The 16,346-nt window shown below is 41.7% G+C and overlaps 1 protein-coding gene across 2 annotated transcripts in view; it reads right to left on the reverse strand.

Moving 5' to 3' along the window:
- Window positions 1-10,694: 10,694 nt before the first annotated feature.
- Window positions 10,695-16,346, reverse strand: part of LOC125429424 (monoacylglycerol lipase ABHD6-like) — a 29,019-nt gene continuing 23,367 nt past the window's right edge. For both annotated transcript variants that reach the window (XM_048490537.1, XM_048490538.1), the window contains exons 8-9: window positions 14,514-14,614; window positions 10,695-12,211 (exon numbers count right to left, since the gene is read on the reverse strand). In XM_048490537.1, coding sequence (XP_048346494.1) covers window positions 12,035-12,211; window positions 14,514-14,614 — 278 coding nt within the window. In that variant the 3' untranslated portion in view covers window positions 10,695-12,034. The remainder of the gene's footprint in view (window positions 12,212-14,513; window positions 14,615-16,346) is intronic.

Genomic DNA, 16,346 nt, shown 5'->3' on the forward strand with positions numbered 1-16,346 from the left:
ATGCTACTCCCAGCGCTCTCCCGGCACGAGTGATTTCTGCCACAGGGTTGTGTAGAGCGTGGGGCAGTCAGAAGGTGCCATTTCTTCAGTGCCAAAAATGACGCGCGCTGAAGGGCCGGGAGAGCGGCAGCATCGGGGCGACTGCGTGGTTGCCGCCCTTGCAAGTGGGGAGCGCCGCTGGACCCCGCGCTACTTTCCCGGAGTAGCGCGCAGCAAATGGTAAGTGGGGAAAGCCCCCATGTTGGCTCTCAAAGAGAAGAAGAAGAAGAGTTTGGATTTATATCCCCCCTTTCTCTCAAAGGGGCTTACAATCTCCTTGCCCGCCCCCCCTCACAACAAACACCCTGTGAGGTAGGTGGGGCTGAGAGACCTCCAAAAAGCTGTGACTAGCCCAAGGTCACCCAGCTGGTGCATGTTGGAGTGCACAGGCTAATCTGAATTCCCCAGATAAGCCTCCACAACTCAAGCGGCAGAGCTGGGAATCAAACCCGGTTCCTCCAGATCAGAGTGCACCTGCTCTTAGCCACTGATCTCAGCCACTGTGCCACTGCTGCTGAACTTTTGTTAAGTTTGTTAAGTGTTTGTTAAGTGTTAAGTTTGTTAAGTGTTAACAAAAGCTGAACTTTTGTTAAGTTTTAGGGTTGCCAGCCTCCAGGTGGACTTGGAGCTCTCCCAGAATGACTGCTGGAGTCCAAACCACAAAGATCAGTCCCCTTGGAGAAAATAGTAGTTTTGATGGGTAGACTCTATGGCATCACATCCCTGCTGAGATTCCTCCTCAATTTCTGTTCTTTCCAAACTCTGCCCCCATATCTCCCGAAACTTCCCAGTCTAGAATGAGCAACCTTATCACACATGCATCACCATTCTTCTTCCTTCAATCCATCATTCAGTAAGTCAACACTGGCCTCTTTATGTGCTGAGCAGCAAGAGATTTTTAAAAGTCCAGGGAAGGTATTTTATCATAGAAAAGTCTATTAGGGCATAAGATGGAAGCGGGGGGGGATCTCATCTGAGGCCTCCTGAGATCGTCCAGAGGCAGGCCAGTTGCATTGTGAAGTTGTGATCTCTCAGTACTAATCTTTTGCAAATCCCGTTCTTGTCAGCAATGCTTACAGAAGAGACCATTTCAGAGGATTACGATATTTAAGTGCTGTCTGTATACAACAAGCTTGTTCCACATCCTGATCTTTGAAGAGAAGACTAAAGATTCAAATAAAGTCAAGACATCTGCTTTTGGAAGCCCAAATATGAGACTGAATTCCGCAGAAAAGCTTAGGAAATTGTTGGCAAAGGGGATCTCCTCTCCTCTCCCCAGCAGCCTGCTGCTTATCCCAAACTCCTTCCTCAAGCTTTTCCACAGAAACCAGCCCATAATTTTCCTTCCACAGAATCCCCATTCTCAGGTATCATTGCATTTGCATATATTTCCTGTGGAATGAAACATCATCCATACTCACAGCAAGCCTGACATCTGTATTGCCTGTAAGAGACAAGGAGTGTATATGTGCTGGATCTGAACCCAAGGGAAATGTTTATGGAAGGGAGTGTTTGACTTGGCTTTGGTGTTCTGTTTGTTTTACTGGGTAATGTGCTGGCAAGAAAGTGACTGCCAGATCTCAAGTCTCGAGTGATACTATGCAGTTGTTACAGGTTTTTCACACAGGGAGTGAAACTCACCTCAAGAGAGCAGCGGATTTTAACAAGCAGAAGCGCTTTACTCCTCAAAGGCCCAGACTCTGAACGTCACAACATTTCCCTCCAAGGAACTATAAACACAAATTACCTGTATTTACAATCTGCCCTATTTTTTGAAGATTAAAAATAAGGCCATATTCTCAGGGAAAGCTGGATGAGGCTATAGGAAAAGTGTTTCCAACTGGGTTTAGAGATTTGGGAGTAGTTTGAGGAAGGGAGGGAACTCAGTGGGCAATAATATCAAGGTCTACCTTCCAACACAGCCATTTTCTCCAGGGAAATTTCTACAGGGAACTGGAACTGATCTCTGTAGTCTGGAGATCCACTGTAATTCCTGGAGGCTGGCAACCCCATGAAGGAACCTGAGGTGATAAATCAACTGTACCACTTGAAGGGAAATGGTCGATGTAGGAACAGTGGTCAAAAAGCTCCCAGCAAATAGAAAACCAGGTTAGCAAGAGAGTCAAAGAGTCTGAGGCTTTAACTGGGACTTCATAGTGAGGCTATGACCCACCCTAATAAGCCATGTATGCTCAGGCCTCAGAATTTTTCTTAAGCATGAAATGGAACTGCCACAATGCAAAGGGCTATGGTCAGGCAGCCCAGAGCCTCTTGGTTGGTCAGTTATGATGCAAATGTTAGTAGAGCTCAGCCTTCTGACCTTGCTTGAATAACAAGGCACTGCCTGCTACACTTCATGCTTCAGTTTTTGAGCTCCCCAGAGCCAGCTCAGGTTCCCCACAGTTACTACACGGAATTTTAAACAAAGGGGAGCTTAAATGAATTTGGAATGCCACCACAGGGGAGCAAGAGTTCCTGCCTCCCCTCCCCCATCTTTTTCCACACAGAAATTGTGCTGGGGGAGTTATTTCCTCTTTCCTACTGCTCTGCTTACACAGAATACTCCACATGGAACAAGAAAAATGGGGAAATAATTCCCCCCTAGTGCTGTTTGGGTGTAGAAAAATAGCTGGGGCAGAGGACCAAAAGCATTTCCTCCCCACGCAGTGACCTGTTCAAGCTCTCTTTTATTTTCTAAAAGTTATTTGAAACTCTCTCTGTTGGCGAGATATTTGGTAACAAAATATTGGGCACCACAACCTCAACCACCACATGCTCACACCACCACGGGGAGGTGATTTTGTGTTCAAGCCTGGTGAAACACTCTGTCAAGTAAGACCTGGGCTCTGCGAGACTTAGTACTGTTTCACAGGGCCTGCAAGATAGTTGTTCTGTCAGGTCTATGGTTAAGGCAACAACAGTATTTATCCATTGAGTAGGCCTCCTTTTCCCGTTCTCTTTCCCTGTGTGAATGTGGATTTTAGGGGTGGGGTACAATTTTGATTGATTTATCTATCCCTCTGAGGAAATTTATGGCACTGGGATATTGAACCTATACAGGGAAGAGCAGCCTATAAATTAAACTACCGTATATACTCATGTATAAGTCGACCCACATATAAGTTGAGGCACCTAATTTTACCACAAGAAATTGGGAAAACTTGACTCGCGTATAAGTCGAGGGTGGGAAATGCAGCAGCTACTGGTAAATTTCAAAAATAAAAATAGATACCAATAAAATTACATTAATTGAGGCATCAGTAGGTTAATGTTTTTGAATTTTTATTTCAAAGAAAAACAGTAAACTAGCTCTGTAAGTGGAAAAGAGGGTCAACAAGAACAATAGGATATCGACAATAACTTTAAAAGTACAAAAACCTTAGCTTTTTTGTAAGGAAGGGTTTTAAACAATGGATCTTACAATAAAAACTGGAATGAACATGCCTGTTCACTGTGACTCAAAACTTCCCTGCTTTCTAAAATAATAGTTCATTATTTTTAGTGTACATATTTTTAAAATTGCAGATGGCAGCTGTCATTTTAGAAGGGACATTGACACAACCTGTCAGGGGAAGAATGTTTATGTTAGCAGTACCAACATTTCAGAGTATCTTTAGGAGACCTTCCTGATAACACCCAGGTTTGGTGAAGTTTGGTTCAGGGGGTCCAAAGTTATGGACCCTCAAAATGTAGCCCCATCTACTATTAGCTCTCATTGGAAACAATGGGGGATGGGGCACCCAGTTTGGGGGTCCATAACTTTGAACCCCCTGAACCAAACTTTACCAAAACTTGGCAGATATCATCAGGAGTGTCGCCTGATGATATCCTGAAATTCTGGTGCCGCTAGCCTAAAAATTGCATCCCCTGGAGGTCGACAAAGTAAATAACCTAAAATATTTTTTACAGCTGACTCATGTATAAGTCAAGGGGGGCTTTTTCAGCACAAAAAATGTGCTGAAAAACTTGACTTATACACGAGTATAAACGGTATAGATAGATCGATAGATAGATCCTCCTTTGTTTCCTTTGGGGGGAAATTCCATGATTTCTACAGGGCAAAGTATAGCCAAATACACAATAGCAAACAACCACTGGCAATGCAAACAGAAAAAACAAGCCCAACAGAACCGATATCAAACAAAAGAACCCAGCAGACCCACAGGCCAATTTGCCAAGTCAACACAGTCCAATGTCACTAATCCAGATAATCCAAGCCAAAGCTACTGGAGCAAGGGAAGGGACACCATTTACAGTCCACGGAGCCAATGTCAAGCCACAGATGACACTCAGAACCCAGGGCCAATGTGGCAATGGAAGCCTGACAGAAACTATGCCAAACCAGAAAATGCCAGTACAGAACCAACCTGGCAAGCTTCCCCTCGTGTTTAATCCCATTTAACTGTAACAAACACTTTCATGTTGAGATATATATTTGAACTACATATATTCATTATTGTGAAAAAAAATCATATAATGTGATGATGATCACAGGTTAACATGGACTTTTTAAAGATCAAATGTATTCAAGTAGGGTAGAAATATCAACAGCTGTAAGCGATGATAACAATATGAACCTTGCCTATTCAGCAGCAGTGTATCTCTGAACAACTCTTGTGGGTTACCTCTATCATGGGTAAAATCAGCAATTGAATATAACTATAATGTTATAACAATCTATGCAAGAGGTTCTCTGAATTCTCAGCTTTCATTTTTAAAAAGAGCAAGATATCTTGGTTCTTTCATTGGAAAGCATATCTTCACAATGAAAGGCCCTAAAGGCTTACTTCTAAAAAAAACATAGCTGAGAATTTGGAGAATCTGATGCATAGATTGTTATGTTACAACAATATTCAGTTGCTAATTGGAAAAAAAATCCTGATAAACCTGGGTGACCTTGGGGCTGGGGAATGGCATGACACACAGTCAGAGGACTGAGGAAACCTGCCATATGGAAGTCCAATTGCTATGCTGTACTGGGAGCCTCAGCAGCAATAGGGAAACCACACAACCCTGTCCTATGTGATGCTGATTGATCTTTGGTAATGTAATGGGAGTTCAATGTAGAAATTTCCCCAGCCCCTGTAGAAAAGAAGGAGGTGGTATTAGTATTCTGCAAGGAAACCACTTTGCTGTGTGAGATGGGATCATAAGGAAAAAAAACAGCATCCTGATCAAGCCTGAATTAAATTTGTTGACAAACTGTATTTTATAAATCAACACACCAGGTATTATCCCTAGTAACTGCTGTTGTGAAAAGATCATTCTGCACTTATCTTGTTTACATGGATATGTCACAGACATAATGCTACCCTTTGCATTTCATGGCCTTTTGGTCCCACTATTTACACCTCTCTCTCTCTCATATTTAGTTGTCAACTGAGAATACTGAAGTGCTGGGCTCTTGGCTATCACTGTTTCAGACTAATGCAAGAAGGCTTAACTGGAGGAATCAACTATCTTGGGGCGAAGGCCTCGTGCACATTCCTTAGTGTATTTTAGTATCAATAACATTCCTGCCCTTTGGTTTTCCAGGTCGGTTCTTAGGTTGTTAAAACCTCTTAGTTCTGCTCTGTTTTGTGCACTGTGTTATCCTAGGATTATGTAGCAGAGGTGGCTGATCCCAGCTGTATGGATGATATCAGTTTAATATCCTTGAATGAGTGGATTCTGAGTGGAGGTGTATATCATGCTGATATGTGGTGCTGAAAAATTATGCTAAAATTATTATTAAAAACACAGTCAGGCGGCTGACATCTTCTACTGCTTTGCTTCCTTTTTTCTGCCTGGAAGCTCTGTCATCAATTCCAGATGTTTTGTCAGCTGTGATTAGTCACAAAGACTGAACTTCATCCTTTGTGTGTTCAGAGGCACTCGCCTTTATTGTAAGGGGTACACACACATGGATATGCCTTTGTGAGCTAATGGAAAAGCTCTTTGCAGGGACTGTTCCCAGCAGCAAACAAGCTAGAGCTCATACTGCCGAGGTATTCTCTGCAGGGAATGAGGACTCTGCTCCTCCTCTTCAGAATGTAGTGCCTCCTTCAACAGAGAGGAAAAGAGCCAGGAGCACTGGCACACAGTGCAAATGTCCTCTTTTTTAACAAAGCACCTCTCTTCTGTGCTGTTTTTTAAAGGAGAAACCCAAAGGTCAGATTAGATCAGGCACGAGAAGATGTATGAAATGGTTCTAGTGGAATAAAAAATAAAATAAACATTAGAAGGTAGATTCAGATTGGAGGGGATGATCTTTGAGGTTTGAAATATAGTAGGAGAAACCATTAAACCCTCTTTTTATATGCCCTGATTTGAATTTCACCCTGCCACCCACCCACACAGAGGTTTTCCAAGGCAACAAAGTGCATAAATGGGACAATTTTGAAAATTATTTCCAATAAAATGACTTTGCAGCCTCTAGGTGGTGGTATTCTACTGTAAAATCTCAAACTGGAACTGTGTTATAAAGGACACAATGCAAGGGTGGCATTCATGAGGTAAAATTATCCTTTGCTGCAATTTGATGAGGTTTTCCACAATGGAATGGAATGATACAAATTCCTTGACAGTTGTTTGCTATCCTTGATAGTTGTTTACTATGTTAAAAAAGTTTAAGACACTTCAGATATCCAGGGGGGCCAGATGTCTTTTTAAAGAACAGTGAATGGAGTGGCTGCTTTCTTTTTTTTAGCAACACAGCTGTGCAGCAGTGCACAGAACAGCTGACAAGTTTCAGACTTATTGTTACCAACACTTATGTGAGATTTAGAATGGCTCTCTCTCTCATTTTTCCTGGGTTTGGTTGAATTCTCTCTATAGCGTTTTGCTACAGGGCAACTTAAATTTGGATCATTGTGTAAAAACCACTCCACTCTTTTTCTTGATATTAGCAGAAATAAATTCTTGGCTCAAAATTTTATTGAGCAGATATTTTCTGTCTTGTTTTTAATGTGTGTCTCTTGTTGGCATATTATATCCAAATTTTGTTTGTTTTTTTTAGAAAATGTAAAATCTTCCTCTGTTTTTCTAATGAATTAAGTCTGTTAACATTCCAAGATAGAATGGATAGCCATGGGGATGCCTCCCGAGGACTTCCAGGCAGTTCAGGGAGGCAGCCAACATGAAGAAAAACCCAGCCACTCAGAAAGCCCTCTATGAGGCTCAAAAGGGTGACTAATTCCAAGGCCCTGGTCCCGGCATTCTTGGCTCCAAAGCCAAGATGGAAGCCAACTGAAGTCAGCTCTATCCCTGGAAACACACCAGTCCACTCCCTTCCTCATGCTGGCATCTTCTAGGATGCCAGTGTAACTCTGTGGTTGTGCCCACTTCCAGGTTTTGCCACCATGAAGCAGTGGGAGGGGCTAAACACTGGCACATTTGCTCTCTCTGCTGGTGGGGATGCCCCTTATGCCAGCAGAGGAGACAAAAGCATCAGTGCAAGACTATGCTGTCTCCAGAGGCCCCTTGGATTGGGCCATAAGACACCTATCGAAGACAATGGACGTAAATCATAACCCTGTACAACAGAAGCACATACTCTTCTGAAGAGAGGTCCTAGCCCTCCCACACAATAAGGCACAATGATTTAGAATTTACCAAAGCAAACCCTGCTGTTTCAGCTTTTATTTACCAACAACCATTTCAGATTCAGAGGCCTCAGTGAAATGAATTGTATGAAGAAGTCTTGCAGAATAGCATTTCAACAACAAATCATGAGTCACCTTTCTGTCTTTCATAGCAGTGCTTAGCTTGAATTATGCTCCCTGCTCCCGTTGTTTTGGGAATTTATTGCCATGGTAATTTCACATCCATAGAACATTAACTAGCTAGTAAACCCTCTTGCCATAGATGATGCCAAAGATTTGTTTCCAACTAGCTTCAGGAATAAAGATGACAAGAAAAAAATACTTTGAATAATCTGAGCCAGCACAGTGGAGCAGTTAAAGTGTTGGATTTAGGAGACCCAATTTCAAATCACTGCTCTGCCATAATTGTGAGGTGGCCTCATGCCAGTCTCTGCCCTTCCACTTCACCCATCAGCCTAAGCCAACACATAGGATTGTTGTTGTAAGAATAAAATGGAGGAGGGGAAAATGATGTCAGCAACTTTGGGTCCACTGGAACGACAAACAAATGCCAACAAGAATTCAGCACATTCTTTAAAGAAAATACTTCTTTGTGTATGCAGAGAACAATAGCCTTAAGCACTCTGATCTATGTGAGTCTCCTTACTGGCAAGTGGAACTGATCTTTTTATTACTCGTAGTAATTTATTACTCATTTCCAAATTTGTACCCCATCAAAACCACAGAGGCACTTAGCAGTTTTTAAAAAACCAAAGAATCATAAAAACATCTACAGCAAAACAAAACTCTATGTGATATTCTGAAGAACAATAATTAAAACAGTTACTTTGCCACTTGCATGACTGACATGAGCCATCCACTTTACCAATAGATGTAGTGACATTAATCATCAATACAGCAGAACATCCCCTCTGATGGATTCACTCACTGGGCCTGCCCCTCTGGCCAAACTAGGCAAAGCCTGATTGAACTGGCAGGAAACTCCCAGAAAGCTTCCGGAAGGCCAGGGAAACCTCCCCTGGCCATTACACAGATACATGGCCAGCCTGAAAATGTGTTGCCTTCCTTCCTGCCCCCCAAGCCCAAAAGCAGGCTCCCATGTAAATCTGGGAACCCTCAGCTTGTGGTCCCAGTGCTGAAAGGGCAAGAAAAAAGAACTATATTAGGTTCCCACTTTTTAAAAAAAACAATCCAAAAACTAGAATTTTCTTTTAATTACAGTTTAATTAAATCCTTTTGCATATAACAGATCACTAAAATCTGGAAACCATGAGAAAAAACATATGACACTAATTTCTTCTGTCTCTAATAAGTTTATGTGCCTTAAGATAACCAGCCTTTTTGTATACATCCACACCTTTAAGTAGGAGAAGCCCAGAGGTGGGATCCAGCAGGTTCTCACAGGTTCCCGAGAGTAGGTTACTAATTATTTGTGTGTGCCGAGAGGGGGTTACTAATTGGTGATTTTGCCACGAGATTTTTGCCTTAGTTACGCTCCTCTTCTCAGCAGTAGCGTGCAGAACTTGAAGCAGTCTAGCAGAAGGTGCACCGGCGTGCATGGCAGCCTGCGCCTGCGTGCATTCATTTCCCGCCCAAGGACCGGCGCAGCAGCTGTGTCCTTGCCACAGCCCCGCCCAGGAATGTCCCACCCCTGGAATGCCCTGCCATGCCCCCATCGTGCCCCGCCCAGCCCCATTGGTGCTACACCACAGTTTGAATCCCACCACCATGGGAACCTGTTACTAAAATTTTTGGATTCCACCACTGGAGAAGCCCCATGTTGCAGAATGGTAAGCTGCAATACTGCAGTCAAACCTCTCCTCATGATCTGAGTTCGATCCCAATGGAAGTCAGTTTCAGGTAGCTGGCTCAAGGTGAACTCGGCCTTCCATCCTTCCAAGGTCAGTAACATGAGTATTCAGCTTGCTGGGGGTAAAGTGTAGACAACCGGGGAAGGCAATGGCAAACCACACTGAAAACACAGTCTGCCTAGTTAGTAAATGTTGGGATGTGATGCCAATCATGGGTCAGTATGACCCAGCGCTTACACCTTTACCTTTCACTTTACACCTGTAGTAGAAACAATGATCAAATTAAAAGCAGTTTCTTTGTCTTGGGAAATTAAAGATGGATGTTTCTATTTGAGCAAAATATAACCAGTTCTGAAGCATGGGGATTTTATGCACCACATTAAAAGTCCTAGAGCAGACATAATTGTAAAGTAATGTACAGTTAACCCATGTAGAATATAATATATAATCAAACTTCAGAATCCAAATGCAAAACTTATAACAGCCGTTTACATAAAAAGTGGAGAAATAGTGACATCATCCTCTGCACTCAATGACTTCCAGTAAAAGCAGAAAGAATAAGGACCAAAGAAGGAATTTGCTATCAAAACCTTTTGTGGCTGTAGTCTTAACTGATTTATTCTCAAGCAGATCCACCAATTTACCAGGGCTATTTTGGAGTATGTGTGTGTGATGGATTTATATCCTAAGTATACACAGTGAAATAGATTCTTATGAAAATCAAAAATAAGCTTGCTGTACATTTCAGAAGAGAGAGTTGAGAGATCTTCAAAAACCTTCCCATATGTTAAAAAAAGATATCACAGTTATGTAACAAGTTTAGCTTTCTGATTTTAATACAGACATTTCATTCAGCTATGACTCGCTACCCGATATAAGTACAAATAACTGGAAAAAGAGAAGACCACCGTATTCGGTATGCTCTGTACCAATATACTTTTAAAAAACCTGTTGAAGATTATACTGAATCTGATAAATAATTCATATTGTAAGAACACCCTAGTTATATTTTATTGTTACAGTTTTCTTCCATTATTTATCCCCTCTCCTAATTATTTACCATTCACAGAATTCATAGAATTCATTACAAAAAAATCAGTTATTTACATCAAAACTCTCAGTCGAACGATGTAATTAAGAACAGAGCTGAGAAAACAGCTCACCCCAACTTGCTCCAGAATTTGATCACTCATGCATCTATCTATAGTATTTATTGCTTCGATCAGGTCCCACCTGGATGAAAAAAATGGCTCCGGTTGGCTCCAAAATGGCTCCATTGTTTATTAACTGTACAGAAAGATCGCTTTTCACAGGGAATTATTTGCTAATCACTTAAATACAGGTGTAATTCCATTGATTCTCAGTAGATCTAAACCAGTTTGGTGTGTGTAAATGTGCGTTCAATAGTCAGTGAATTGCCCCTTAAGGTTGAAACCCTAAACCAGTTACTCCACAGTTGTCTATCACAACCACAGGAACATTTTTGTAATGAAAGCAAGGCCCGATGATACCAATAATTTCAGCATTGCTGACAATTAAGGCTGTACATACATAACAAAGGAGTCGTCAAGGGATAGAAAAAACTCATCCATAATAAACTAGTGTAAACATTACAGAGTTGCACAGTTCATGAAACTTTCATACCATTAAAATTTTGTATGTTGCCTTCATTCTCAGCCCAAATAATAAATTAATGAGCTACAAATACAGCACTTCTGCAAACATCTGGACCACCAGAATCTTCTGTAAGAGCTGCTTATCATGCAAAGCCATATATACTAAGAGGCAGGATATACCTGAGGCTCTCAGTCTATGAAATTTTCTTCTTTACTGTGTTCCCTATATATTTTAAATGAATGTCATTGACATCTACGTTCCAATTAGCCAGATATTATGCTAGATCACATAACAGAGCTGCATAAACCCAGGATTGGCCAGTATATTCCATGATATAGAATTTTCTGATTTCAGGTCATATTCTAGTTTATATATTATATAAATAATTATGACATATATGCTATAGGTAAAGTCCAGTGGATAAGCAGAAAATACACTTTTTCAGGTCATTCAGGCTGCAGTTCTTTATCTGGAGCTACATAGTTTATTTGGAACTGAGGCCCATTGACATCAAGGGTACTTACTTATGAGTAAAGCTGCTTAGGAGCAGACCCAACTAGGTTGCACAATATACCAAACCATTGCAAAGACCTGAAAACTGGCAACCCTGCAAAATAAAAGTAGGTCTGAATCTCTTCAGACTCTCTAGTTAACAGGTGCAGTATCCAGTCCCAACTTGGATACCTAGTTTCAAATTTTGTGAAAATGGATGGGATAATAGAGAAGAAAAATACATTATTAGATATGATGGGTCTTTTACTGCTTCCCAAATATTTTGGAACTTTTCTGGACTTTACCAAGAGCAACCATATTCTGAACAATGTGCAGTGTCCTTTGACTCACTACACTGGCAGAACTACATATAGATCAAATGTTGGTATTTCTTCAGGGATTTTGGCACGGTCACCAAGTTCTGTACAAGATCCCTGAGAATTTCATCGCGACTGAAACATCTAGATAAGGGTTCAACTTAACAATGAAAGTTCAAGCCAGTTTCTTGTTGTTTTCTGCATTCTGGACAGTTGCTAAGAACTCCTGGAGGAGCTTTGCTGTCTTCCTAGGCCGTTCCACAACTACAGTGTGTCCGCAGTTTTCCAAAATGTGTACTTGACAGTCAGGAATTGATTTTGCCAAAATATCTGCTCCCGAGACGTCCAGCACCTGGGTGGTAAAAGCAGAGGGGAGAGAAAAGGATGTTGCTGAAGAGAAAGATACACTTCATCACAGGATTAGGAAAAAGTTCATCATGTCCACTCTATGGCTTCTATGTTATCGAAGTCCCTCCCCAAACCCAGCCCTTTTCAAGCTCTACCCACCCCCCAAATATCCAGGTATTTCCCAGCCAGGAGCTGCCAATTCTATTTACAAAGCAACATTTTCTCACTAGACCTGAAAACTAATAAGGCACAGGGGATGCTAACTGGCTGCTGTAACAGGAAGGTTTTTGAACATCCCACCCAATGATGAAATGGCTAGAGAAGATAGTAAGCACATATATAAACATTAGCTGAGAAACACCAGAGTAAGTAGGCAAAAGCTAAAAATGAGAAGAATGCAAAAACAAAAAAGATTAATTAAATCCCGAGAACTAGAGAGCTATATACAGATTCTATATTAAAATAATCTCTTAATTTATCCTCCATTGTACCATGTGACTCTTGGCAGTTAAGTCTCCTGGGTGTGAAAAGGCAAAACACCCCACATAAAATCTCAAACTGATCCCCACCCCTTTATCAAACAGAAAGGTTCTCCTTGAACCACACTGTATCTTCCCAGACCCCCTCCCCATTCCCCTTTCCCTACATGGGCACACAAAGCAGCAATATGTGTGAATGCCAGATGTTAATAATCTGTACCCCTTTTCCATACGTGGAAATGCCATCAGCACAGGAAATGTCTCATGTTTCAAATTGTCTTTAAGAGCCATTGGCCAAAATATCTGAATGTGTGGAACTTACTGAGAGCAACCACCAGCAATATTTGAGGTTACCAGCCAGTGATATCAGTGAAAAGGTTGATGTCAGGCTGAAAACAGACGCGATACAAAAAGAGGAAGGCCAATGGAGGCCCATTGTAGCACATGAACCACCTAATGACTATCACTTCCCTAGAGGTAGTTTCAGAGGGAAGCTATGCTTGTCTGCAGTGGAAGAGCTAGATTCGAGTCCAGTAGCATCTGAGAGATCAAGATATTCATGGCGTATTCACAGCATAAGCTTTCAAGTGTCAAAGCTCTCTGATGAAGGTATCTGATGAAGAGAGCTTAGACTCTCAAACGCTTTCACCCCAAAACCTCATTGGTCTCTAAAATACTACTCAACTCAAATCTAACTCCCCTAGAACTAACCCTATCCCCCATTCAGCTTTGTTTCAAATGCAGTTCTGCTCTCATATTTTTTTCTGCTCTCTCACATGTAATCAGTCACTCCTACTCTCGTTGCTAATTTCTTCATATTACCTTTGTTTCCTTCCTGCTGTTGCATTTTTCTGTCTGTGCACAAGCGCACACACACACACACACACAACAGCTCAACTCTGCCAGCAACACTTGGTCCTTTTAGTTGTCATGACAACACCTTTCTCACTAACTAAAGCATTGGTGCTAATGGTACCTTGGCACTCTGGGTGAATTAGTATTCACCACAACCACCTTCTTCCTATTCTCTCATGCAACATCCATTTGCTCTGTTACAGCAATTCTGCATAGATGAGGGAATTCTGATTAACACATGCTGCTCCTCCATCCAAAGGGAGTGCCAGATTATTTTCTGTGAGTTGAACATCAGTTCACACATATCTATTGTCTCCATTCAAATGAACAGACAGCCTTGAGTGATGTGTGTGCTGGAATCCATTTGGGGTACTATTTATTGTATTATGTATGATTTAAATTTGGATCTGAAAGCTGCCTTTGGTCACAGGAAAAAGCAGGGAATAACTATTTTAATAAATAAAATACAGTGCCAAAAATGCCACTCTCATCTAATGCCCCCCTCTCTACCTGAAAAAAAACTCACTCTGGCAAATGCAATTGCAGTCAACATTTTAAAAAGAAAGAAATATTTATCTGTTACTCTTTTGCAATATACCAAAAGGAGTCTCCCCAGCTGGTTGAAGGACAAGCTATTTAACTAATCATACACCATTTTTTTCTAAACAGACTGCTGTATAATGATTCAAGCAATAGAAAAGTCATTTCATCACAATCTGTAAGGCAGGCTAAGATGTTCATGTTCTTCACTGTTGCATAGCAATAAACCTGGTTATTCCTGCTAGGTTAGAAATTAACCTGCATCTGGATTAGTGGGATAGGCTCTGGGTCCTCAAGTACAGTAATAAATATTCATCTTTAAGAGGTTACCATTTTCTTTCTAGCTCTCCTCATTTGTTATTCCGCTGTACTCACTTATCTTTCATTTGCACTACGGAGGAACAAACATGAAAAGCAAATTGGCTGATGTACCTGATCTTGCTTTCCCCAGATGATCTGTGTCGGGGCTTTGATCTTGCTCATGTTTTCATAAAGACAGGTTCTTGACTTTTCATCTGCTACCTCTAAAAATACTTCTCAGAAGAGAGAAAGAAGAAAAAATTAGTCTAGCGCAAGAGGGATTTGATTGTGACCCAAATCTTTTACACAGAATTCATTTTTGCCAGTGAAAGGACATAACAAAAAACAGAAGAATTTCCAAAACACACAAAAAAAAACCCCCACTGGTCAGAAAGCAGGGCCAGAGGATGTTTGTGTGCGTAAGGCCCCTTTGGATGTGACACTTTACCGTGGGGTTGCAACCAAACCTATCAACCCTGTGTTGACTCTTCTTCCCCATGTACAGCTTAGATAGATTTACTAATGCTGTAACCTAATCATAATGCTTAGCACAAGCACAGTAGGTAGTTCATCCTTTTCCTTCTCTGTCAGGCAGGCAGCAGTGTGTGCTGCATTCTATTGGCCACAGGTGACTCACCTGCCCTAGTGAGCTGCAATGGCTATTAGGAACCAAAGCAGCAGCTGAAATCACTCAAAGGGGAAGGTCCGGTGGGTGAGAAAAGAAGAACAGTTGGATTTATATCCCCCCTTTCTCTCCTGTAAGAAGACTCAAAGGGGCTTACAATCTCCTTGCCCTTCCCCCCTCACAACAAACACCCTGTGAGGTAGATAGTGCTGAGAGAGCTCCATAGAGCTGTGACTAGCCCAAGGTCACCCAGCTGGCAATTCCCCAGATAAGCCTCCACAGCTCAAGCGGCAGAGTGGGGAATCAAACCCGGTTCCTCCAGATTAGCATACACCTGCTCTTAACAACTACACCATGGCTGCTCCAACATGCTCAGTGGCAGCTTGTTTGGCTGGGGGTGTGAGCAAGAAGCTGCTCAGGACCAGCAGCCATTTATCCGTTGCTTGCTTTCTTTATCTACATCACAATGGTAAAGTGCCTGGGATGGGGCCAATAGAACAGCAACTTCCTGAGGGCCTCAAACCTGGAGCTGGATTTCTAGTAGCCACATGCAACCTCCCAGCAATCTGCTTCTGGTTATTAGAAGTCAAGAGAAAAATATAGGATGGTCATCACTTCCATCCCTTGCTTTATGAGCTTCCCAGAGGCATTTCGCAGGTTGTGGCAGGTTTTGCAAAACCGGAATGGAGTTATGCATTTATTTTAATAATGAATGGAGAGGGAAATGAGTGACTCCCATTGCTCCATTTGCTGTTATGATAGAAATTAATGGAAAGAAGCAAATGAAATCTCATTAATTTTGTTTCTTTCCATTGTTGCACATTAGCCATGCAAAACAATGTAGTAAAAGTGTTTTGCACTGAACACGCTGGTTGAACAGGATGGAGAAGGAGAAAAGAGATACAAACTGCAGGCCTTTCCTGTGTGTGAATTACCCAGCTACATCTTTCAAGCAGAAGACCACCATCTGGGTCTCTCCTTGAGATCAATGGAAAAACAATAGGATGTACATGTTTTAAATTGACTGTAAAATGGATACCCATTTCTCTGTCTGTCTTAAATCTGGCAGGTCTAAACCAATAATTAAGGAAATACTGGGAACCCTGTGGCCAGAGTGGTAAGCTGCAGTACTGCAGTCAAAGTTTAGCTCATGACCTGAGTTTGATCCCAACGGAAGTCGGGTTCAGGTAGCCCGCTCACGGTTGACTCAACCTTCCAATCTTCTGAGGTCGGTAAAATGAGTACCCAGTTTATTGGGGATAAAGTGTAGATGACTGGGGAAGCCAATGGCAAACTACCCCATAAATAAATATAGTCTGCCAGGAAAATGTTGGGATGTG

Source organism: Sphaerodactylus townsendi, linkage group LG03 (genome assembly GCF_021028975.2).
Source record: "Sphaerodactylus townsendi isolate TG3544 linkage group LG03, MPM_Stown_v2.3, whole genome shotgun sequence".
Lineage (NCBI taxonomy): Eukaryota > Metazoa > Chordata > Lepidosauria > Squamata > Sphaerodactylidae > Sphaerodactylus > Sphaerodactylus townsendi.